A 24881-nucleotide genomic window follows, 5' to 3' on the forward strand; every position below is an offset into this window, starting at 1 on the left:
GACGTTCGTCACCAGTCTTTTGGACCCGGGACCGACCCTGGGATCTCCTAAGGATCTCCTGGGCCTTGGAAGTTCCGGTTTCCTTCCTTGGTCCGTTGTGATGTTCTATTTCATGCAGAATTAAAATGATGAGCTCTTTGGTTAGTCAGGAGTCTGATGCAGAATTAGGAAGCCATCAACCTTCTTCTAACAGCCATACTCCGGTTTTAGTTTCCTCGGCGACATACCGTTCCTTCTCTCCATCACGCCGGCTGTTCTGTCTTCTTGCTGCCTTCGATTTTCTAGCAACTTTATTTATTTGGATTTTGTACGCTCATGTAAGTAAGCTTTTGTCTTTTTCTTTTAAAATGTTTGTAGTACAACAAACAAGGGCTCACTATGAGATGTTTATACTAACTTATTATCATAATTAATTCATGCAGGAAATACTCACTGAAATACTACAGTTCCTTGTAAGATAAAGTAGTTCATTTATGCTCCCTTGCGATACCGTCTTGTGGCTCATGAAAAGAAATCATCGTATTTAATATACGTTTAGAAATGTGATATCATTCAAGGTTAACGCCATAGTGTATCGAAACGTTTTTAGAGTTTTTATTCTTTTTAATTTAGCGTTTTTAATCCGGTGCAGCTGGTAGACGATCACATGATCACCTTGGCGGGAGCGATCACTTTTTTTACAGTTTTGCTGTTTTATTTTGCTGTTTTATAGATCTGTAGGGCTTGGGATATTGAATTCCTCATTGTCTTGAATCCCTTGGGTTTGCTAGCTTACATTGCGTGGTTCCTTTTCCACTCTCCTGGGGTTTATAACCCACCTTTAGCTGGCTAGTCTGCATTCACACATCACCTTTTTCCTTCATTTCATGCTGAAAAGAGAGGTCTGTGATTTGCTGTTGCTTTGAATTGCAATGCATGTCATATGATGTCTGCCTGCGGGCTATAGACTCGCTGGTGTGGAGGGTTTGTCTCCCAGGATGGGGAGGGGGGAGGGGGGGGGGGAGGGAGGGAGGATGCTCCCTTATATGAAGAATACAAAAGCAGAAACCGACACAATGTAGAATGATTTTTTGAAGGTGTGCTATATTTCCCTGGCCAAACCAGCCTTCTTCAGGTAAAATAAGAATTTTACTTTGGGACTTGTTTTATATGTAGCATATTTTCATAATTCTGGAAATACGTAAAATATGCTACATATAAAACACATCCTAATGTTTGGGACGTTGTATTATACAAATAAGGAAAGTGATGACGTCATAAATAGGTCCTCTTAAACAGTAAAATACTGAACCAAGAATATCTCCAGAAATATTGGAGCAGTGTTCTTCAAACTTGGCACCAGAAATGTACATTACATAAGAAACAGAATGACATCTACTATGTTGTTGCCATGCAACACTCTTGGCTCCAGTCTCTTTCTGTGAAAAACCAAATATCCCCATTTGCAACCTTTTAAAGTGGGACAGAGGGTCTTGCTCCGAACACGCATGGTTCCCAGATTGTCTTAACTCTCCCCATTAGATTGTTTTGAGTGGATTATCCTTGTTTAAGACAAAACCTGGGACTTATAGTCTTAATTAAAACAGGACCAGCGGCATTACTTTTGTCATGGCAACGGCATGACAGGTGTCATTTTGGTCCTTTTGTGACGTACAGTTCTGATGCCAAGTTTAAAGAACACTGCTTTAATATTTCTAGAGATAATCTTGATTGAGTGTTGTACTGTTTTAGTGGAACCACCTATGACGTCATCACTTTCCTTATTTGCATAATACAAAAACGTAAATATCTCTAAAATGAAAAAAGATATTCCAAAAAGGAAATGCCATTCTTCTTTACTTTGAAAAGCCTTTCAAAGTTTTAGCAATTTAAATAATCTGTTAATAAGTTTATTAAATAATGAAATATCAGAGCCAGTGTTCAAGGTTATCCCCTTTCATCAACTGGTTATGAAATGTTTTGTTTCTTGATATTGTTTTATCTACTTCCAGGCTTATAATGATTTCAAAAGTACACTTAGAAAGGACGTCGTTCAATACAGCTTTAAAAAATCATTGTTTGATATTGTGGTAAGTAAGTATGAAAGAGCTACTGAATATATGAAATGCAAAATAACCTACAGGCAGGGACGAGTGGTGAAGCCATGTGATAAAATAATTATACATCCCCTTAATACCTTTTGATCCAACCTCAAAATCTTGGAATCCTTTGTGATCAGTCACAAAGGTACAGGTAGGGGTGTAATGTGATACCTGTTTTTTGGGTATGCAACATTTTTTATCTTTAAAAATGTTTGTTTTGGGATGTAAAATCCACTCAATATATATCTATAAAGTGGAAACCAAACAGACAGAGACTAAAGATGCGTTAAAAAAAATGAGGTTTTGTATACACCACTTGATCATCAGTCGTTGATTAACTGGCCATTGACGAAAGGTTATTTTTGGCAGTTGGGACGTGCTTTAATTAGACTACGAGTAGTCTCTCTTTTGCTTAGTCCATCGAGCATGACTGTAAATTAACAGCAAGGAAAAACTGGTGGCCTGAAATCCTAAGGGTAAGAAGTGTGCGAAAGGGGGGACTACTGATAATGCCAGAGAGTTTGAATTACTATGTGTTGCTCTCACAATGCAAAAATATGACTGGCTTATGCTAGGAGTGTTAACAACGTGTTGTTGATATTCAAGATATGTGTGATGTTTTGCAGGAGTGAGGCCACCACACCTCCAGCTTGTATGCAAATTTTAAAACTGCCTTCTCAAAATTTGATGTGCTGTTTCATCTTTTCTGTAGCTGCTGGCATTTTTGCGGATGACAATTCTTCTTCTTGCATATGCTCTTTTTGTCAGTCGCAAATGGTATGCTGTAGCGGTAAGTGTGGTAATGAGGAGCATTATGCAGTGGGCAGGTATAAATTATTCCAGTTTTGTAAATTGGTTAAAAGTGTGGCTAAATGTAATTTAGGTCAAGTTACATGTAGACTTGAGCTAATTAAGGTCATACTTAGCGGTGTTTTTGGGAGGTTTTTGGGAGGGCTTAGGTGTTTTGTGTTCCAGCAGTGTAAGGACATGTAGTTGCTTTGAGCTTTGATTGTGCTTGCGGAATGCTTTTGCTGCCTGATCTCCTTTGCCTTCTGCAAGTGTTGGTAAGTACCTGTATGGTGCTTGTGTCTCTTGTGTCACCAAAGTCCCAAGGTCATCAGTTGGTGATGAGTTCAATTTGAAAATTTGATTTTGTAAGAAATATGTACCAATGATTCTTTGAAATACTTTTAATGCAGTGGGAAGCAGATAGGTCCATACTTTAAGATTAGAGGGAAACTATTCAACTCTCCAAACTTATATCAGTTGAGATGAAAATCATTTTGATATGCTGATAATAATAAATTTTGCTGCTTAACCATTTAAATATCAGTGACTGTTGAACTTGATATTTTTATAGGCCACAACTGCCATTACCACTGCCTTTCTTCTTATTAAAGCTGTATTAATGTCATTTCAAGTAAGTAAATATCTATTTTCTGTATGCACCACAAAGAGCAAGCTTCATGTACAGTTAAGTGGTTTTGAGTGTATCTCCTGAGATGATATAATTTGCTCTATATACAGCTTTAGGTTCAGTCCAAACATATCACACTACAATACATACTGAGCCTTTTTGAAAAAAAAAAGCGTAATGTTTTGACCTGCTGCGCACACACGGATGGGTTTCTAGTTCAGTGACACACTGTTAAAGTATAGCATCCACATCTGCCAGTTATCTTTGGTTACTTTGCTATTAATTTTTTTTTTTTTTCCGAGATATGAGATTGATGTTTTCTAATGTTTCATTCACGCTGACACTGGCAATGATTTCACCTGCAGTCTCCGGGCGGCAGTGCAACTCTGTATTACCTCCTGGTCTTATCATCATTAATTTTGTCATGGGTTGAATCCTGGGTACTTGATGTTAAGGTAAGATTGTTTAAGCCTTGTTCACATAAAGCACAAGTGTAAGCACAGGAACAGAAACATTTTCATCTTGAACTTGTGCTTATGCTTATGTCATTACTCATTAGTGTTATGCTTATTAGAAGTGAGAACTGGCATGAAATGAGCATAATATAAGTGGAAGAATTCAACCATTTGCCATCTTGTTTCCCTACCAATGTGACTCACACTGTTTATGTTAATGCTAGTGTGAACAACCTTGTACAGTGCTTGTGCTTACGTTTGTGCTTATCTGAAAAGTGTGATCCAGGCTTAATCCTGTTGAATCATAAGCATGACAAATAATAAAAATCCTCCCTTTAGGGTTCACAACCACATTGAAAGTTCTTGAATTTGAAAAATTATTAGAATTAATTCAAGGCATTATCGGAAGTCCTTGAAAAAGCGTGGAGTTTGATGTTTGACTGTTTGACTGAAAAGGAAAAAAGTGTACCCAAATGCAGTTCATACAAAAAGAAACAATCTTATCTCCTGCAGTCACTAATGTTTGTAGTGGAAGAAGATGAAAAGACTTGGACTTGAACAAATCTGGTGTAAATCCCTTAAACCTGAGTCTTTAGTGTCACACAGTGGCCAAAATCATATTTTTAGTGGATGGAGTCCTTGAAGAATTGGCATTGCGTCCTGAAATGGCCTTGGAAAGTCCTTGATTTTTAGTCCAAGAAAGAATATGAACCCTGTCCTTCACAGTGGCCATTACTTGGTTTTAAGTTCACAGTAGACTTTTGTAGATGTTCTCTGTGGCCTGGCCAGGCTTGGAAGTAATGACACAACAAGGCTGCACAATTTCTGCTGCAGAGAAACAAATTATATCAGCAACACAATTAAGAGCAGTAATTCTAAACTTCTCTTTTTCATCCAATCACACAGGTGATTCCTAATGAAATTGAAGTGGAGCAGCGTAGCCAGCTGCAAGGTACGAACTATATCACGTCTGTATATTAATTATCTGATATTGTTCAAGCTCAGTGGTTGTATAATTTGCTCACCATGGGTCTCTCATAGCTCATTGGTTAAAGGGAGACTCTCAATGATTTTGGTCAAAATGTTGCGAGAATTGTGATTGAATTACCTTTTACTTGTGCAGGAAATAACTTTAATTTATAGCACACCAAGATGGAATGCAAATTGTAATTGATTTGTAGATATACATGTATTTCCAAGACATACATAATTATTTTAAAAAGTCTGCCAAACTTTTTCAATTTTACACCACAAACATGTCTATGTGTAACCCATCATTACCCATTTTATGGTTTCAGTGTGCTTGTATAGGAATTTTTAACAGAACTAGACTACGTTTTTTAGGTCATGATTAATGAAAATTTTATGTCTTTTGCGCTTTGACTTTTCAAAGTTAAGTTTCAAGGTTTTGCCCCCTTATAGTGTCCAACTGGTGTCTAGAAGTTCATGTTTTTAATTTCTGTTAGAGGATCACAATTGAAAGTACTTTTGTTTTCTGAGTAATTTCATTTGAGTCCATTTCTTTATTAATTAATGTAACTTTCAGGCGTGCAAGCCAGCATTCCACTTGTGCTCTAGAGAGATCTGCCAAACCTTGCCCACCATTTGATACTGGTTGAATGCCTGTCGCAATTTTCGGCATAGAGAGCCTTTTTTGCATGCCATGCATGTGGAAAACCAAGCTATTTGGCCTATTTAGTGTCCATTTTAAAATAAAGTTTCGGTCAGATCAGTTCGGCTGCAATTTAGTGTATAAAGAGCAGGAAATAGGCCTGTCACCATCAAAGGTCATTTTGGGGGAAAACTTGGGAATTTAGTGGCTTAAGTGAAATTTAATTATTCACTGACTCCATTATTTTGTGTTATTTTTGCAGAAGAGAGACGGCCACTGCTAGATGATCACCGTGGGTAAGACTGGATGCTCTGACACTTAGAATTATCTCCTGTACAATAGAATGATATTTAACAACCCAACTATCTCAAAGCTCTCTCCGCCTCACTCTAGTTTCTGTAGCATGAAGCAGCTAGGGGTTTTGTTACTCCCCCCTAAATGAGATGCTAGTCCACCACATGTTACTTCCAAGCATTCTGTAAGGTTGCCTCAACAATTTGCTAGTACCTATTCGTACTCGGAAGTGGATAGAGGGGCACAGTGGACTTCTGTCAGGACTCAAACCCAGACTGCGTGATCAAGAGGTTATCCCACTATCCATTTATGCATTAGACCACCATGTCTCAAGGGAATAGCATCACCTGTTCTCCTTGTGATTAGATATATAAACTGCACTAAAATACAAGGAACATAAATATAGTTTACGGCAGAGAGATTTGCATTTACCTAAATTTAACACTGTTACGTATGGAAAACATTCAATTCGATATCTAGGCCCAGGACTATGGAGCAAACTAACAAATAAAGAAAGATCGGCGATAAATCTCAAGCCTAGATGGATGTAGGGACTGCCATCTTTGTAACTCATAATTTTAATTTCTCTTGTAGGACTTTTCTGTATATTATTTTTAGATAGTTCTAGTTAGGTGTCCCCTATTAGCAGTGGGGATTCTCCACTGCTCGATGTAATTGACATGATAATAAAGTCATTATTATTATTATAAGTTACCGCAATTGGGAAAGCAACTGTGAACGCCACTTTCACTTACCACTAACATAACATTACACATCCTGTTAGTTTCACAAATGACTCTTTATAGACCTTACCCAACAAATGTCTGGTCGAATTGGCCTAAAATCCACAACACAAAGGTTTAGAAAGCGCAAGCTCTTTGAAATAATTGAGGTTATTCTTTTCTCATTGCAGGCATATAACTCCCTATTCCCTAGTTTCGGATCATAGCTTTTACACACCAGAAGGTTAGTGCGGTGTCATCTTGCTGTACTGTTAGTGTAGTTACATACAAACACATCAAGGCAACAGAGATGTTTTCTAAAACATCACAGTTGCTTTGAGAGACAACGTTAGATTGGCAGACAGAGCTAGACCATTGTGGATCACTGGTGTTAAAAAGATTCCCCAGTGTGGCTTCTTGGAGTGCTCAAAACGGGCTGTTTGTCCTCGAGTTGAGGCCGTTGGCAGGATCATGCTAAACAGGGCAACAATGTGTCGAGCTCATATTATTTGGATGTACTACTGAAAAGTGTGGTTTAATTTTTTTTTAGCTTCTGAAAGTGAAAATGAAAGTGATAGAGAAGGTGAACACTCAGCAGCAAGACGTTTGTCTCAACAGGTAATAAACGTTTTTCCTGACACGTTTAATATGTAATTTGGGAGATGTTGAGAGGTTTCCTCATCAATGGTGCAGCTTTGAGCTCAAGTAGTAAAGATAAAGGGAAAACAACGCGCGCTTGTGTCACAAAAGAGCTCACATCGTAGAAAGAATTGCAGTTAAAGTGATTTTCACTTAGTTTTCACTTGAGTGCGAAAGTAATTGGTTTTGCATTATATTACTACACTACATGATTGGCTTAAAAAAAAAAAAAAAGCTCGCGCCACTTTTTCATTCAATCAGAAGTAAAACCAATCGTGCCTCGTTCGCACATGTTTTTCAGCGCTTCGCGTCAGCTGCATTTATTTACCTCGAGTTTGATTGGCTCACTGCATTGTTTGCGTCCTTTGTGATTGGCCAAAATAGCTAACGTGGTTTTGGTTTAGCAATACTCATGCCGTGTTTCTACGACAGAGGTTTATTGCGGTTACTACTAACTCCCTGATGTGGGCTATATAGGTATTTGCGGCCTCAAAGGGTGTGGTTTTTCATCCGTTTTGGTCATAAATAGGGTAAGGGTTTGGGAGGTGGGCCGCACACTCCAACCCACCTTTTCTGGGAGTAAGCCCCCCCCCTCCCCCGGCTGCTAACCGAGGTTTCGTAACTTAACTGCAATTATCATGGAAACTGTTTACACAGAACTGATTTACTAAAGTAGGCAGCATTCTACTGATGGTTTGAGCTTTTCTCAGAAAGTAAGTGTTGGAATGCCGTTCAAAAAATTTACTGTGAAATTTCCTGACTTTGTAAATGGATTGGTCCATTGCTGGACGAAGGTCGTAGTCGATTTGCACTGCGCAACGCCTGTGATGATGAGCCAAACCCTCCAAATTACACAGCTTTGTACATGTAGACGAATAGCGGAAAGAAAATGCTGATATCTCGAACAACACCCTTTTCTATCTGGAAGAAATGGCATCTGCCGCGAAGCCTGGACTGGGTAGATGTTAAGCAGTATTAAATCTTATTGACGAAGCGCGAGCGCCATACTGAGAGAATATTTGGATTTACTAAAGTCGTTAGTTTAGAAACCTTTCTAGTTGATATAGCCGTTGATGAACAAGTCTTGCCAGGTGTCAGCGTTAGTTATTGACATCTGTTGAGAGGCGTTTGTTCGGAGTTGATGTAACAGCTTTCCAGAGTCAGTCGTGGAAAATAGTTTTAACATGAACGTTATCTTGATGAGTTTAATTCCTTAAGAACCAAGCCCAGACCTTGTGCATATACAGGGCTATCAAAGAACACTGATTGTCGTAGGTTATTTTTGTGTACAAAAAAAGAAATCATATTATCACAATGTTGTGATGAGTTCTCTTTCATACTACTACAGCATATAGCATAGATCTTGTAGACAAGGACCAAAGGACATACTCATGATAAACTAGTGTACGAGGAAACATCTTCATCGACAAATTTTCTCTTTATTGTTTTTTTGTGTGTGTGTATGTGTGTAGGATAAAGAATACATTCAAAAAGGCAAAGAAACAATGGAAAAAACTTGGGAATTAATGGGCCTCAATGATGGTTGGAAATCTGAAAAAGTTAAGGTATGTAGCCAAAATCTAAAGAATTGACGTTAAAAGAAACTTAATATTGTTTTTTATGACTCACAGCATGACCAACTCTTCAATCCTCTTGTTTAGGATGGAGTTGTAGTAGAAAGCAGAGTGATCCCCAGTGGAAAGAAAATCTACAGATTAAAGGTAATTGGTGTGTAAGGACTTTTGTTGTGGATCATATTCGTCAGTTATTTAAAAAACACAGCCACTCTCGGGGGCTTTAAAAGCTGTCACATCAACTTTATGCCTCTACAGTATATTCTGTTGCTTGGCAACCACAGGATTGGTCATGGTGTCAGAAGTAAGGTATTGCTAAAAAGCCACCGCCCAATTTCTAGAGCTCAAGGAAACAAAACATTTAGGAAAGAATTAATTCTGCAGGTCCAGGGGACGAGGGGACGAAAAACACCTATCATGAAAACGTACACTTTTCCGATGGAAATTACGAAACAAAAAGCTCAAAGCTTGCGGATGAAAATGCGAAATGCTGAGCTGTATTTGAAAGAAGCTACAGTTATTTACGGCTTGCAGCAAGATTACCCGAACTAGCTTCAAAGCTGGAAAGACTAAACTGCTCCTTCTATTCAGAGTACAAGAGAGAATCTCAGAGCAAGCTTTCAACTGATCACGCTTCTGGTGATCGTTGTACATGTCGAGTTGTCGCTATTTAGCGAACGAGCGTTACTGCGCTCTGTGAAAGTGTTTTTAGAGCATTTTTACAAAAATAAAGCTTCTCATTATAAACAGAGACAGCTCAATTGGTGCTTTCCGTCGTTGTTTTACTTCGTAAGTTTAATTTCTGCCTTCGTAACAAATATTATGTCTGAAAACGAGGCATTCACTAGGTCAGGAATTTGTTTGTCGGAATCTAGCAAAACTCGCTCTTTTAGTACACTTTAAAAACTGCAATAGCCTCCATGCAGCTACGTTTATTGCAGACAAATTAAGTTCGTTTCCATTGCATTTGTCTGAGTCACAGGGATGTTTAATTTGGGTCAAGTTTGTCAAAATGCCGAAGCAAAAATTTGAAATTCAGCTTACCCTGCATATGTTCTCTGATAAAGCACGCTGTTTCAGCCAATCAGAATGCGCCTTATATAGAAACGCTATTATAATTAGTGATCAATGCCTTTGTTCATGATCAAAGGACTCTTTAGATGCCAAAGCGGAAGATGTGTTTAACCTGGTTGTTTTGCATCCTGAGGATGCTCCTAAATGGGGAGGAAACATTACCTATTCCTGTGTAAGTATTTCGCTTATAACTGTAGAAATGGAGTACGTATGCCATTGCTTGTGCCTTTGGTTGCTGAGAAATTATTTTTGTCAATTATTGCAGCCATCGGCGCGATGGCCTCATGATTTAAGCACGCGACTCTGGATCGAGCAGTCTGGGTTCAAGCCCTGGCCGGGGACATTGTGTTGTGTTCTGGGCAAGACACTTTACTCTCACAGTGCCTCTCTCCACACAGGTGTATGAATGGGTAATTCAATGCTGTGGGTAACCCTGCGATGGACTAGCATCCTATCTAGAGGGGGAGGGGGGTTGATGTAGGGGGTGGGGAGCAGAAATACTCTTAGTCGCTACAGAAACCGGGATAAACTCTAGCCTGTCGGGTCACTTGGCTCGTATGCAGACTTTACTTGTTGCAACCATTGCAACGATGATATGCAAAGGGCCTGAACAACTTTTCAATATCAGTTCAGCATTAATTTTGGATACGTTAAAACGGTAAAGTTCGATAAAGACTTTTAAGTTAAAAGGGCAATTATCCAAACATTTGGGGCTTCATTGTAGTTTTTCCAGTTTTTTAGAAACTAGGGAATACCATATGGGATCTACACTGCAGCCATTTTGTGCCTAGATGTCTATGCGCGTATTCAACAAATGTTTACTCGGGAAGTCGATTAGTTACCAGATAATTTTGTGTATTTTTTGACTGATCATAACCGGTCTGTAGCTTACAGTTCTTGTTGACGCTACGTCTAGAGATTTCGAACTCACGCTTTGTTGAGCATTGAGTGATCGAGCGAGGTTCGACTGGAGAAATAAATAAAAATGCATGTGAAGAAGAGCCGAGCGAAAATAAAAATACAGGACAGAATATTAAGACTTACAAATGTTTCCTGACTGTAGCGATGACGGTGAAGCTAGGTAGAGTATAGATTCCGCAACAGTATTAACTTGAAGCCAGAGAAACGTTGAAAAGATTGGCGCGCTAGGAAACCGTAGCATTTAAATAGTCCTAATTTGCATACATAAATGGCAAGCTAAAATAAAAATTCGCACGTGGAATCCTACACTGTGTAATTTCTTACGTCATCGAATGGATGAAAAGAACTGTGAGAGAACTAGGTGTGAGCGAATGACAGCCACTAACCCCTCCCCCCTCGTGCTCCGCGCACGCTTTGCTCGTGGCTCTTTTCGTATAATGTTAAATCTTTAGCCTTCAGAAAATTATAAGCTGTGAAAAAGTCCACATACCCTTTTTCTCATAATCAAGAAAAGGGATAGGGCGTATTTGAATTGTACTGCTCTGTCCCTGTAATTATTTAAAATCAGTTTTTGTAATAAGCTTTATTTTTTCAATGACAAATGTATACAAAACATATCCTACGTCACTAACAGACATCTACACAAATTATTTTGCTACTTATATTGTCACTTTGCGCTTTAGATCAAAGAAACGAGGACGATGGCTTTGCTTTCACTGTTTCTTTAGAATTATTATTTTTGAGAATACTCTGCTGAATTTTGATTATTGAGTTGTTGGATAATGTTTCGATGCACCATTTGATGTTTTCTAATTAACAGTTACTCCACGAGCGCGCGTTGGATATGAGATGGTAGGTAGCTAACGAGGCGCGTGTTGACTGTAAACATTTCATATCCAACAAGCGCGAGTGGAATGATTGTTTTATTTAAAATGATCCCAAAATATAGAAGACTAAACTAAAGTGAAAATAAAAGCACCCCAAAAATTCACGCGTACGCTTACCACATTTGTAGAGCATAGTATAATGGCTCATAACCCATGATGGCTAAGCCAATGAAAAGTCTGGAATTGCATTATTTAATGATCCAGTTTGTAATAAATATCTATATTTCGTTGGCAGGTTGTACGTCAAATTGATGACCATACAGATATTGTGTATAATTCCACTGGTGAGGCGGGCGGTGGTATGGTTGCTAGTCGGTATGTACGATAACAGAACATGGGGGATTTAAAAAAGACAGGTTTATAGTTTTTGTAAGAATGCTAACTTGAGCAAAAATGTTCCTTTTTTTGTGGTACTCAAATATCGGCTTGTCACTGTTGTCACTTCTAATGACTGTCGTAAATCCAAACAAAGTAAGCACAAAGAGCGTTTTCACTTGAGTGTCGAAATGAATTCGCGTTTGCTTTGGTTTTGCATTATTACGCTAAGCGATTGGCGTCCAAAAAATTCGCGCCGCTTTTTCATTGAATCATAAGTAAAACCAAAACTAATCGTGACTTGCTCGCGCAAGTTTTCCCGCGCTTCGCGTCGGCTACATGTTTTCGCTTGGAGTTTTGATTGGTTCACTGGAATGTCTGTGTTCTTCGTGATTGGCTAGAGTGATTACTTTTCTTCTGCTCAATTGAAAATCCGGGGGGGATTCTCCCTTATACGGGCTATATGGGTATGTGCAGCCCCAAAGGGTACGGTTTTTCAGCCGTTTTGGTCATAAATAGGGTATCGATTTTGGCCATTTTGGTCTCGAAAGGATATGTTTTTTGCACTCTACTCTTGAATTCGGTATGCTTTTTGAGACGACGCCACTTTTTCGTCATTATCGATAAGACCATCAACAAAAGCCCTTCATAATGCCTTTAATATCGGTGTGAATCAGGGAACTAATTATACGACAGGTCTGAAACAGGGTATTGATTGAAGGGTCAGGTCTTAAAAAGGGCATCAAATTTTTGGTTGGGTCATAAATATGGTCGGGAAAATCACAGATTTTGGCCTTAAATAGGGTAAGGGTATTAGGAAGCGGGCGGCACACCTTCATCGTATTTTTCTGGGAGTACACTCCTCGCGGATTGAAAACCGCTCTATGCCCAATCACGACAAATGCAAATAGTGGAGCGAGCCAATCATAACTCAAATACTAAGTACTAAGTATGCGTGTAATCTGCAGGTTTTGTTTTTTAGCGCTCTTGAATAGCTAAAGAGACTTATTTCAGAACCTTCCCTAACCTACTGACAAGAAACCTTGTGTGGTTTCAGGGATTTTGTGAATTTGCGTCGTTGGGAAAAGCGAGGAGATGTGTATGTTTCGTGTAACGTGGCAGTTGAGTGTGAAGAAATGCCACCTAAAAAAGAACACATACGGTAGGGCTGCACTTTTTTTCTCTGATGAACAGTTTGGTACATGGATGTGATCTTTGAAGAGAATCCAATATTGTACTTTTTTTATCTTAGATCATACAGATATTTCGTACCCATATAAACGAATTCCATATTTTTCACGATTTAAAGAAGAGTAAAATACTTCACGTTTGTTCTCCATGGATGCGAATGGTTTTCTGTTGCTCTTCTGGTGTTATAGATAAGAAGTCTATTTGATTGCAAGTGACGAAAAAATCTAGAAATGATAGGGGAAGAGAGCGCGCGCGCGAATAAGCACCATCTTGAATTCAGAAAACAGGGGAAGATTGGGAATGAGGCTGAGTAGGTTTATGCATCCAAGATGACCTCCATGGACTCAAACAAAATTAGTCAAAAATGCCTTCACTGCAGATATCATACTCACTTGGCCAAATGTGGGAAGGGTAAATACCTAATGGTACCTTTTGGTACGCTTTGGTCGCATATCAGGCTCGTCTGGTCTCGCCATGGTTATTTTGGCTCGACTGCGTCTCATCAAAATACGAACCATGGTTCGACCAAGCGTGCCTAATATGCCGCCGAGGCGTACCAAAAGGTGCGATTAGGTATAAATATAGTCATGACATTGCTAAGCTCAATTATGTGTATTTTTACTCCTTTGTTCAGAGGCACAAATGGTCCTGGTGGTTGGGCCATTCGAGAGGCTGAGGGTAATCCCTGCAGAACCGAGTATGTGTGGCTGGTTGATGTGGACCTGAAGGTAAATACACTCAGCAAGTCAAAGGACAAAGGAGTTTAATGCTGGACCTACAACGAATTCTTGTAACATGATTAGCCCAGCCGGGTTTACGTACACAAATTTAACCGTGTCTAGTGTGTATCTGGCATTGTAAAGTGTCAAGAGAAGATGACGAGTAAGAGAATTAATCGACCAAATGGAGTCATTTGTAGAGATGACACCCAGTGCTTTCTCGGATCATGGTACCATGCTCATTGTGTAGATGTTTTCTTGTCGGATAAAACTTCGCTTGGGTGCCCTGGGAGACACAGATTCCCTTCTCTTTCTGCTCGGTGAGAGGAAGAACTCTGTCTCGCAGGTTAGCGCCTGGGTTGTCCACGTGAGCAAAATCTGTGTCACAGGATTAGCTATTTCTAGGCCCTCCTGGGATTTCTGAACTAGGAGTGATATTTAAATTTATTACAGGGCTAGCTCTGTGAGCGGGCAAGATGAATCAAATCCTGCGCTGTGATGGAGCTATCTTGCCCGCTCGGGACTACCTGCCGTGTCCCGCAAGAAAAATTTCCCCGAAAGCCTTATAATAAATCCTTTAATGACCAAGCTTGCTCGGTCAAGATGGCTTGATATTGGCCTCGTTCTTTTTTTGCGCGTTTATGGACCTCGACTCCGTCTCGGTCCATAAACACGCAAAAAAAGAACATGGGCAATATCGAGCCATCTTGACCTCACACTTGGTCAATAACCCATACAACTTGAGAAAGATTACTTTGGGAATAAGTCCTATATGTCTCATCCTTCATCCGTTCTTGACCGTGTGTATATAAGGCAAATAATATGAAGATAGTTCGACATCGATAAACGTGAGAGACAAATGCGTATCACGAGTTTGCGTACGGCCTCGTAATGTTTTCGAGCTTTTCAAAACATTCAGACTCAGTTCATCCTCTAAATCACCACATTTTAAACGTGTTCATCTCTATGTTATTAATTATTATCTCGATTAACCATTAGCCTTCTTTTTCTGTTGAACAGGGCTGGTTACCTCAGTCAGTTATCGATGCAGCCATGTCATTCATGTTGTACTCCACAGGACAGGGTCTTAAGGCGTATGTCCGAGAAAATCTTGGCTGAACAGATTATGACGCAACTGCTGACGAAGCAATGGTTATGGCAAGAACCGGAAAAAAAATTCCGACCGTGTCTTCTGACACACCCCGCGTTGAAGAGGACGGTTAAGCTAAGGGGGACGTTTTGAAATACATACATCCCTAAGAGGTTCCGGTTGTTTACCATTGACGAACAATTTCTCGGACTTTCGGGTTGGAATTTCTGTTCGGAAAGACTTTGTTCAATTTGAAGATTTTGCGAAGCAACCGCCATTTTCTTCGAGGTGTGAGGCCGTGAAAGTCCAAAGGCTTGCAACTGGTAAAAAAGGTACCAAACTGTAAATTGAACACAAATTTCCATTCAGTTTAGCCCTACTGGAAAATGTGACTTCCTTTTCAAAAGTTCCGTTTCTCCCGGAAATCTTCCAGTAGGCTGAACTGAAAGTCATGTTCTGTTCTACGTTCCAACTGGAACTTCCGGAAATGTTTTCGTAAATGGAAAACAAATTTGATTTCTTGGAATATTGCTCAAGTAAATTTTTACCAATGCTTCTGCTAAGTGACACGTGGCTCTGATCACCCCGGGACGTTCTTGCAGACAAAAATTATTTTTTTGACAATGCAGATTTGAACTTCCCGATAACTCGAGCAAAAAGTCGTTTCCCTTCGCTCAGTCCAACACTCATTTTACCTCCGATTTGATTTCTTGAACTACCCGATTTTTCAGACCAATTTGCGTTTTCCTTTGGAGGTTCGAAAAACCGTAATTCCACAATAATTAGACTATGTTCTCTCTGAGAATGTACTCCAAGATGACAAACTTTGAGCATTTGAAATGAGATACCCTAAACGTTACCAAACACAATTATTTGTCAAGCGCTAAAAGGTGTTACAAGTATCCCCTTCAGTGACAAGGACCCCCGTCCCTGTCTCCCGGCGAAACAGACATACCTTTCACTAGGTGTTTTTGGTGAGAGCGTTGCTGTGTGAGTCTGAAAACCCTGAACACTAAGATGATATGTGGAATTTTACTGTGTCACGACAGAAAAACCAAGCAGATTCAAGAGGATTGAACCAAAATCGATACGGAAAATTAGAGCTGTGGTTTGATCTGCCATCTGATTGATTCGTCGTGGCAAAGTCAAATCTCAGTGTTGACGCTTTGCTCTTTTGCCAAGTCAAAAAGGAACTTTACAATGAACGTCTGTGATGTGATTTTGACTTCTGTTTGCAAAATTAGCCGTAAGGTAATAGACGTATAAAATAATAATAAGAAAGATATGGATAGTATGCAGTTGAACCCCGCTATTTCGAACTCTCACGGGAAACGAAAAATAATTCGAAATATCGGGAGTTCGAAATAGCCGAGAGTAAATGAGTGAAGGGCAATTCTAAGGGAATTGATTTTGAGTTCGAAATAACGAGGAATTTGAAATAACCGAGTTCGAATTAGCGGGATTCAACTGTATTTTTTATATCAGTTATCCTATATTCTTTTGGGCTGTGGGAAAAACTGATTGATTGTCCCAAATCAAAATGAAGCTCTGTTTATTTCTTAAAGAATATTCGACCTACATATATAATACATTAATATTAGATCATTTATTGCATGGTTATCCTGTATATTACCTGTCTTGTTTTTTTCTTACAGCTAGAGTTCTATGTTCTAAATTTTTCAGAGAACGTGATTTTATTATTGTTAAAATTGTTTTAATGAATTTTGTTAAAAATATAATACGATTTACAAAGAAAGAAATGTTGAAAACACTGTTGAAAAGTGAAAGCTAAAGAAACAAATGGAGGAAACAACTTTCCCTAACAAAGATACTTTGTGCGCCTTAGCTCAAGACAAAACCGACATTAAATAGATACAATAAAATATAAATTTAACGATACTGTACTTACTTAACTTTATGATTAGGTGAGGAAAGCTAAGCACGTTCGTTCAATTTGCAGTGTTTTTACACAACTTTTTAGGTAAAGTTGTAGAATGTAAATGAATTAAAAGTTACTATAAAGGTTAAGTCAAATGTTTTTAAACAACTTGCCAAATTGTCGTTTTTCACTGCAGCTGTTATTGAATTTTCTTTAGACTGAAACCTGTACTTCTATAAACTGAGCAGAGTCATTTTTGAAGTTAGGTTTGGTGACTTTGGTGAAAAGTACCAGTAAATGCTTAAAAACTCGTGTTGTATACTTCGACTGTCATTTTGCCATCAGTTGTCGATTTTGGCTGTAATTATTTTGAGGGTCTCCCAAAACAATGACACTACTTGTCCTTGCTTTCTGAGCAATAGTCAACATGGCGGCACCTTGTTCACTTCTTAGAAAACAGTCTCGATTTCATGCCCGTTTTAGGATATCATCATTTGTGCGATTAACTAACTCTTCTTTTCTCAAATCGCAAGGATCTTAATTATGCCTCTGCTTAAATCAAATGTTGAATTAATTTCCAGCAGTTAGATTTGATGGGTTGTTATAACCACTCTTTATCACTTGATGCTACAATTGTGGTACCAAAAAACTGCCCAATCATTGGTGAACACGCAAAACTTTAAGGTGGCTCTGGACTATGTACATATGTTTTTAAAACTTTGCTCAAAGTTTCGTCTTATCATGCTTATTAAATAACAAATTCATCTTGTCGTTTTTGAATTACAAGCCCCTAAACCTGTGATTAGCGGGTCGTACTGTTGCTATGGTAACCTATTGTTTCGCGAAAAGCATAACAACTTATTCACCAACGATTGGGCAGTTTTGTGATACCATGATTGTAGCATCAAGTGATAAAGAGTGGTTACAATGGCCCATCAAAATTTAACTACTGGAAACTGTTTTGAGCCACCTTAACTGTCAATGTTTTGAAATGGACATTTTCATTTTGGTGTTTGATAGGCAGTCTTCAACTCTGTCTCTGACTCTCATTACTCAAACCGAAGTCTCCTTGGCGGTTATCATTCGGGTTGTCACATGCCATTCCAGAGAAGTGACATAGCGTCAGTTTTTTTAAACAATACGTATTTAAGTACTATCTTTGTAAAGCAACAGCAGTTTGTAATTATATTTTCTGTGTAGTGTGTATCCTGTAAGTTTTACCAAAGTAATGTAATTTTTAGCGTTAGTTCTTAGTGTTGCTGTTTAATTTGTATTAGCGCGAGAAGGGTGCTTTTTTCAAGCTATGGTCTATTTACAAGTGTGCTTGTAAATAGACCATAGCTTGAAATGGAGGCTCATGCCGCGGAATATTATAAAGAACACGAGTATATAAACAACAGCCTCCATTTGGCGCGAAAATATGCTCGGATATTTGCCTGCGGAAATTATGAGCGAGGTTTGGCTGCGGAATTGTGAGCTTCGAGGACAGATAATGTCCAAGAACAAATACCCGAGTATATATTCAAAGTCAAATGGAGGCTATTGTGTTTATCATCCTTCAAATATTTTTCGCAACACGCTCAGTTTCGAAAATTGGTGAGTATTCTCGGATATTCCCAAGTTTTAGCTGGGGAATATTTGGTCACGTGACGCGTTTAGACCAACCGCGCGCGAGCGAAAATATTTGATGGATTATAAGGCCTATTATTTGTGTTAGAACAATAAAATAGGGTCCAAAAAAAGCAGAGTTTTGAGATACTTTTGTGACAATTGTGGTAAGGCCGGCAACTACCTGGGCGGGGCCTCAAGGCGACGCTGAGGGGACCACACCTTAAAGTAACAGCGCTAACGAGGTTCCTCGAAAATTATGAAACTGAAAGGCCCTAAAGGTACAATAGACGATATTTCTCTTAGAAAAATGACGATAATGAAGTCATTTTTCACATGCTAGCGTAGTTAAGATCAATATCCTGAGTGTTTAGATCTAAATTTCAATTAGAGTGGCATTAGTGCAGACATTAAATATATGATTTCCTTTATTTCCTTTTACCCGACTGAGAGAAGTTCAGACCATTAAACATTCAGGCCGTCCATCCCACAGTTCCAGTCATATCTCAATGAAGAGACACTGTCTTAAGTTTTCTCTTCACTTCTTTTTATGGGTTGCGGCGTATGTTAGTTGTGAGTTTATTCCTAGTTATGGTAAGCTTCCTGTACCTTTGGCTACTCAGGCATGCGAATGAAGTGACAGAAGAAGTCCACGGCGGAGAATGCCTCAAGGTATATGTTTCACAAAGGACTCAATGACATTGCCTGGTGAACAGGCTCCGGCTGGAAGGGCCAAAAAGGAACCGGCTTAGAGTGAAGTGGCCGAGGGGAGAACGGGGTGGGGATTGTGGCGTCTCTCCTCTCTCTCCCCTCCCCTCTTTCCTCCCGCTTTCTCTTCGCCCCATCCTCGACTAGAGAGCTTGTTCACAGGCTACTGCCTGGTCTTCTTGTTCGTTGAGGCTTTTTTGTTTCAGGAAATTAGTCTCTCGAAAAACGTCACAAGTTGAGTCCTACGACTGCTTTTGTGCTTGGCAATATCAGTGCCGACGTGGAACGATGCGTTGTAATGTGTTCATGAGAGCATGTCGAATGTGCCTCATCTTCCAGCAATAAATAACAGGGTTCAAAGATGAATTAAGAAAAAACAGGGTCCATGAAAGGATGGCAAACTTCTTCAGAGCGATGCTCAGCCCGAGGATAGAACGCGCAACCAAAACAATCCAGCTAGGCGTATAACAAGCTAAAAATACCAGGTAAACGTAGAACACGCCAACAGCAGAATTCCGAAGAGACGAAAAATTTACCATTTGCCATTCTATGCTTCTTGCTGTACTTGAAGGTCTATTATTTGGTTCCTGTGGCGTTTGAAAGCCAAATATATCCTAAAATAGGCTATTGCTGTAACAAGAAGACAAGTTACTCCGATAGTGGTGAAAATGGCGTAACTGATGCCAGTTGGAGACCAAAATGACATTGAAGAAAGAAATGCACTCAGCAGCCATATTGAGATCACCGCTACAACAACACGCTTGTGAGTTACGAACTCCTGATATCTGAGATGAAGATGAATTGCCAAGAATCGGTCGACACTAATGGCCGCGACACCGAAAAACGAAGCTTCAGAAAAGAAACCGATGACGATCGCTAAAACTTGAAAGACGATGCAATCAGGATAGTTGGTTTGCGATCGCGACCACTTGACCAAAAGTGAGACGTAAAATGGCTGTACCAGAGAACCGACACCAAGATCAGAAACAGCAAGACTCAGAAGCAGTGTTTTTAAAGGTTGCGGTATCGATGACGTTTTTCTTATCGCAAGGATTGTTGCAACGTTCAGCGCGATCGCTGTAAACGACAGAACACTGTTAAATACAATATTATAGGTGTAGGTCGAATAGAGATCTTGAGCATCGGAGGGTGAGGGAATGTACTGCAGTCCGTCACAAGAGGCCATCGCGATGACATCCAGTCGGGATTTCTAAGGACACTTTAATCTTGCTACAGAATAAGTTCACGAAAACAGCTTTCCTTTCTCCGAACCGGCGACTGCTGAATCAGATTTTTGACTGCTGGAAACTGTTACCACTCGGCGCGGCGTAGTCTTTTTCATGTCAGTACTGACGGGATTAGGCAGTAGCCATCGGCAAACAAGACTGCTAAGCTATGAGTTGCTCTGTCCGTGTTTCATAGCTTTTTAAAATGCATTGGAGGACTCTAGTGAAAAGCGCTCCTTCTTAACATTGACAGAACTATAATGAATACTCACTAATTTATGACAATTTGAAAACGATTATTACCTCACATTCTGACAAAATTAATAAAAAAAAACTGATGATCCTTTAATCGACATGGCTTCTCCTCGAGAGCAACGCTTTTTAAAACGAACCCATTAAATTAATCATTACACCCTGGACTGAATTAAGAAACTTAATCATGATATATAGATATAGATATAGATATAGATATAGGTATAGATATAGATATAGATATAGATATATATCATATTTTAAAATGAATAATTTGAATATCTGTTAAAATAGCGAAGTGCACGAAGATGTAACATCCATTGGTAATTTATAAAAGGCGAAACAGATTGTCGCAAGTTCATTTGAATGTGTCAGTTTTATGTGAGAAAATACATCATATAGTAAATGATTGTCAAATTAAGATCATAAAGCTTAGAACAGCGATCGAATAGACATTGACATGTATTTTTTTTTAAAAAAAAATGACACAATGAATGATTAATTTAAGGTGCAATAAAGATTTTTAAATTCGTGCAGTAATGTCAGAATTAGAAGCTGCGATCACGAACACTTAACCATGACATCAACTGATAAAGATTCGCTAAAGACACTGGGTCTTGATTTACAGACTTTTTTTGAGAAAATAAATTTATTTCCCAAAAGTGGGACAGTTCAAAAACGTTTTTGCCTAAAGCTCTTTTTGATCTGTGAACTCTCATTTATTTAACTGGGTACAGTGGTCATTGAGAAGCGAAGGGCGGCAATGAAATATATTGTGTTGCTCGCTGTTCAGTTCTGTGCCACCGCTGCGGGCTAAGAGATCAGTAATTGTTGTGTTAATGGCGGAAGTACTTAGGTCCTAAATTGGAACTGACCAATCTCTTGAACTGACATATTCTATGAATGTCGCAGTTTTCTCTGGCTATTTTTTTAAGGAGACACCGGCCGTCTTTGTCTTATTGCCTGCACAACCTGTTATTTTCGCAGACTGTTGAGCGTACCACTAAAAGGAGGAAATGAGCACGAGATGGCAGAGAGGAAAGGAGAGAAATTCCCTCGCTTTAGTACTCCCCCTCTTTACGTTTAGGAATAAGCGACAGGCTGTAAACATTCTCAAGAGAAGATAATAATGGCGAGAGAGTGAATCCACTATATAGGCCTTACACCCAAGATAAGCCCTCTAAAAATATGTCGCCAGGCGCTTTGTGTAGGTGTTTTCGTAGAGGATCAAAATTAGTTTAAACCATTGACAACAGGAGCTTTTTGGCAAAAACGCATTAATTGGACATTTTGAAGATTTTCAGCATGGATATGAGCCAAATTAGCTCCAATCTACTCAAAAAAAGCATTTGCAACATGACAGGATGCCCGTTCTTTCCACTAGCATGCGCATAAATGTTTGGACGAGAAAGTGACCTTTGTCTTTAGGCTTTTCGTGTAAGTTTCTTTTTCCTTTTTCTCCTTTTCTTATCTTTTTGCTGTAGTTGCTGACCTTCTTTTGGGCTTGCTTCCAATTCAAGAGGTTACCGAGAAAGCATCATCGGGACGGGAAGTTCTTACCACGGAGTAGCCAAGCGTAATTGAGGAAATTTTGCTCCGAGTTTTTCATCCACATTTCGGGGGATTTTCGCGCACAGTTCAGCTCACTCTGATCTGGGTATCATTGGAAAGATCTTTCCTCGAGCAGAACTTAAGTATAAGTGATGCCAATTTTGGTCAAAGGTGATGACGTTAGAAGTGGCAAAATGGCCCCACAGGCGTCAATAGGTTAAAGTCGATTGAGCTGTCCACATGAGTACAATTATCATCACAGGATTAGTAGTATATAGGCTCTCCTGGGATTTAGGGACCGGTCATTATTTATCGCCTGGCTTTGCTTCTTGTTCAGACACGATCTATTTAATATAATGAAATGATCAATAGTTGTGCTTAGCTATTAAACGTGATACTCTTAAACGTTTAAGTTTGATGTAGATGTTGACAAAGTTCCATGTTTCAAATTCTTTTAAAAAGAAATCGGACGCATCACCTTAAGCAAGTTCAAATATTGACTCAATCAAAACCGTGAGAGAATCCCACAGACAAGGCCAATATAGGAAGAAAACACTGCAATAGCCTGTGTTGCAGGCGTCAACGGGGAAAGGGTTGAGAGGTAAAAATTAAAACGCGAAGAATTATAGACGCTGGCCTTGGGGTTGGGGTTTCGAACTACGAAGTTAGGTTTCGAGATGCCGAGTTAGCACGGATTCACATTTCTTATTTCCGTGTGCGATGCCATCGTTCGAGGGGCGACAGCGGGCAAGGTGAAGCCGAGCGGACAAACTCTGCCATTTCTGATGCTCTTGTGGATGGCGCAACTCTAGACTGGGAAAAGTGTAGGAGATTTGAAGATCTTTGAGAAGAGGAAATTAAACAAATGTCACTCCAGTCATACGAAGGGTACGAAGAGAAGCGGATGGCGAAAAATGCTTGGTACGTATGCAGTCAGGTTGCCGAGAGGATTGATGACCACCCTGTTCTTAAAGACTATATCAAGAGTAAGGTGAGTGAGCTTCCTGAGGAATTGTTCTTTTTCAATTCTGCCCATCTTAATAGATATCAGGGCGAGTCAGCAAGAAACAAACTGTAATTCATTGGTGCCGCATACTTCAGAAAGATCGAATCATTTTTTGAAGACCACTATATATCCGCGGAGAGCTCTTCATGGAATTCTGTTGTGATTCCTGCAAAGAGGAGAACTCCAACCTCCGTTCTTGGTGTTCTAACAACAGATGGGTGGGGCCACAGAGAGAAAGAATTCAGCAACCTGTACCAGACCCAAACAATCCGGGACATTTCATGGATGCCTATCAGACGGAATCGACAGGGAGGACCCTGGATGACTATGCCCCAAGAAAATTTTCCAAGGACTTGTCTGAGGAACATTCCATCAGTGTAACCAACGATGGAGATACTATCAAGAGCTTCTGTCCAAAATACAATGTCGATGAGAAACGTGTTATTACATATGTTAATCATCTGAAAGATATTGATATCAGAAAAGACATTAGAACAAGAGAAGCTGAGGAATGGAGGGGGCAAGAGACGAAACCGACATACAAGGACTTGAAGCAGAATACTCTTATTGAGAGTGGCAAGGTGGAAAAATTAAGGTTAAAAGAACGTGAGTTGTACCTGAAAAAACACGGTTAGACCACTATTGGTCGGAAGCCTGACAAAATGGAGGCTATTCGATGTCATTATTACCGACACATCAAAGAGTCTGCGGACACAGACGAATCGTCAGAGGATGAAGAATACGAGTAAGAAATCGACAGCTGAGGAGGACGACAACGAAAGCGAAAACGATTATGTTTTAAAAGATTTGAGCAACCTTTCAGGAACGATAAAATTGATACCAGATGAACAAATATGGAAACTTGGCGTTCAAGGTTGATGAGACCTAAGTATGCATATAGTAACACTGGCTTTTTGTAATGACTGGGAGATAAGAAGGAGGGGGGATCATGGAATCTTCCACCGCCTATGTAGGGGGTATCAAAAAAGCACTGTATACTCCAAAGGGAGACCACTTAAGGCGGGGGTCTACACGAAGGCCGTATTTTGGCTGGGTATTATGGTTTTAATGCAAATATCTCGTTTACGTTTCAAGCAGTCAAGAATCTCTCTGCTCATCCCACATATCTATGTTTTGGGCTGTTTTGTAAATTTTTTGGTGATTTTTAGGTGTATTTGCAGATAAATAGTTTTTCTCAAAGGATTAGTAAAATTTATGAAAATAGGAAATTTTGAAGATTTGGTGTTGTTTTAAAATTAGAAATTGAAGTTAAAAATTGGTTGATGTACACCATGTTCCATAACCTTTTGTTTACTTTTAATCGCTCTTTAAACTTCCTAAAATTTCACTTAAATTCAGGTAAAACCCCGCCTTAAATTAAGTGCTCCGTTGTCGCAACAAAACTCCTCCGCATCCTCCCCTCCCTCCCCCCCAGGCGATAAATAATGACCGGTCCCTTATGAAGCTAGGAGTGCTTTAAAAATTTACTTGAGAAGGATTACCCTGAGAACAAAGCTAGGCTAAGGGTTTATTCTCTTACTCTTCTTCCGCTCATGACAGTCTACAAAAGTAATATAATGAAACTGTTAACATGTGTTTCAATAACTTAAACCAGGAAGAGATTCAAAAACCTGTGGTATAGATAGTAGTGTCCTCGTTT

General features: G+C 39.4%; 1 protein-coding gene and 1 pseudogene across 2 annotated transcripts; one reads left to right on the forward strand and one right to left on the reverse strand.

The window, feature by feature from the left end:
* Positions 1–22: 22 nt before the first annotated feature.
* LOC110068934 (stAR-related lipid transfer protein 3-like) lies at positions 23–17189 on the forward strand. Of its 2 annotated transcripts, XM_089285098.1 has the most exons (16): positions 30–317; positions 1992–2069; positions 2794–2871; positions 3442–3501; positions 3864–3953; positions 4860–4905; positions 5828–5861; positions 6773–6825; positions 7132–7199; positions 8693–8785; positions 8882–8941; positions 9945–10040; positions 11912–11991; positions 13049–13153; positions 13817–13910; positions 14922–17189. In XM_089285098.1, the coding sequence occupies exons 1-16, from the start codon at positions 126–128 to the stop codon at positions 15018–15020; spliced, it is 1326 nt and encodes a 441-aa protein (XP_089141224.1). In that variant the 5' UTR covers positions 30–125; the 3' UTR covers positions 15021–17189. The 2 variants fall into 2 exon arrangements, with proteins under 2 accessions (XP_089141225.1, XP_089141224.1); XM_089285099.1 differs by lacking the exons at positions 9945–10040; positions 11912–11991; positions 13049–13153; positions 13817–13910; positions 14922–17189 and adding an exon at positions 9053–9385 and having other exon boundaries at positions 23–317.
* A 2010-nt stretch (positions 17190–19199) lies between these two features.
* Positions 19200–20390, reverse strand: LOC149115620 (histamine H2 receptor-like; annotated as a pseudogene).
* Between the last annotated feature and the right edge of the window lie 4491 nt (positions 20391–24881).

This window comes from Orbicella faveolata, unplaced genomic scaffold, assembly GCF_042242905.1.
Source record: "Orbicella faveolata isolate gen_17 unplaced genomic scaffold, um_ofav_v1 contig_13, whole genome shotgun sequence".
Lineage (NCBI taxonomy): Eukaryota > Metazoa > Cnidaria > Anthozoa > Scleractinia > Merulinidae > Orbicella > Orbicella faveolata.

Excerpts from the sequence above, each read along its gene's own strand:
- LOC110068934 (XM_089285098.1), top strand. The coding sequence starts at position 126 with ATGATGAGCTCTTTGGTTAGTCAGGAGTCTGATGCAGAATTAGGAAGC. Across the intron at positions 3,954-4,859 it reads CCTGGGTACTTGATGTTAAG|GTGATTCCTAATGAAATTGA; the intron begins GTAAGATTGTTT and ends CCAATCACACAG. Across the intron at positions 13,911-14,921 it reads TGGTTGATGTGGACCTGAAG|GGCTGGTTACCTCAGTCAGT; the intron begins GTAAATACACTC and ends TCTGTTGAACAG.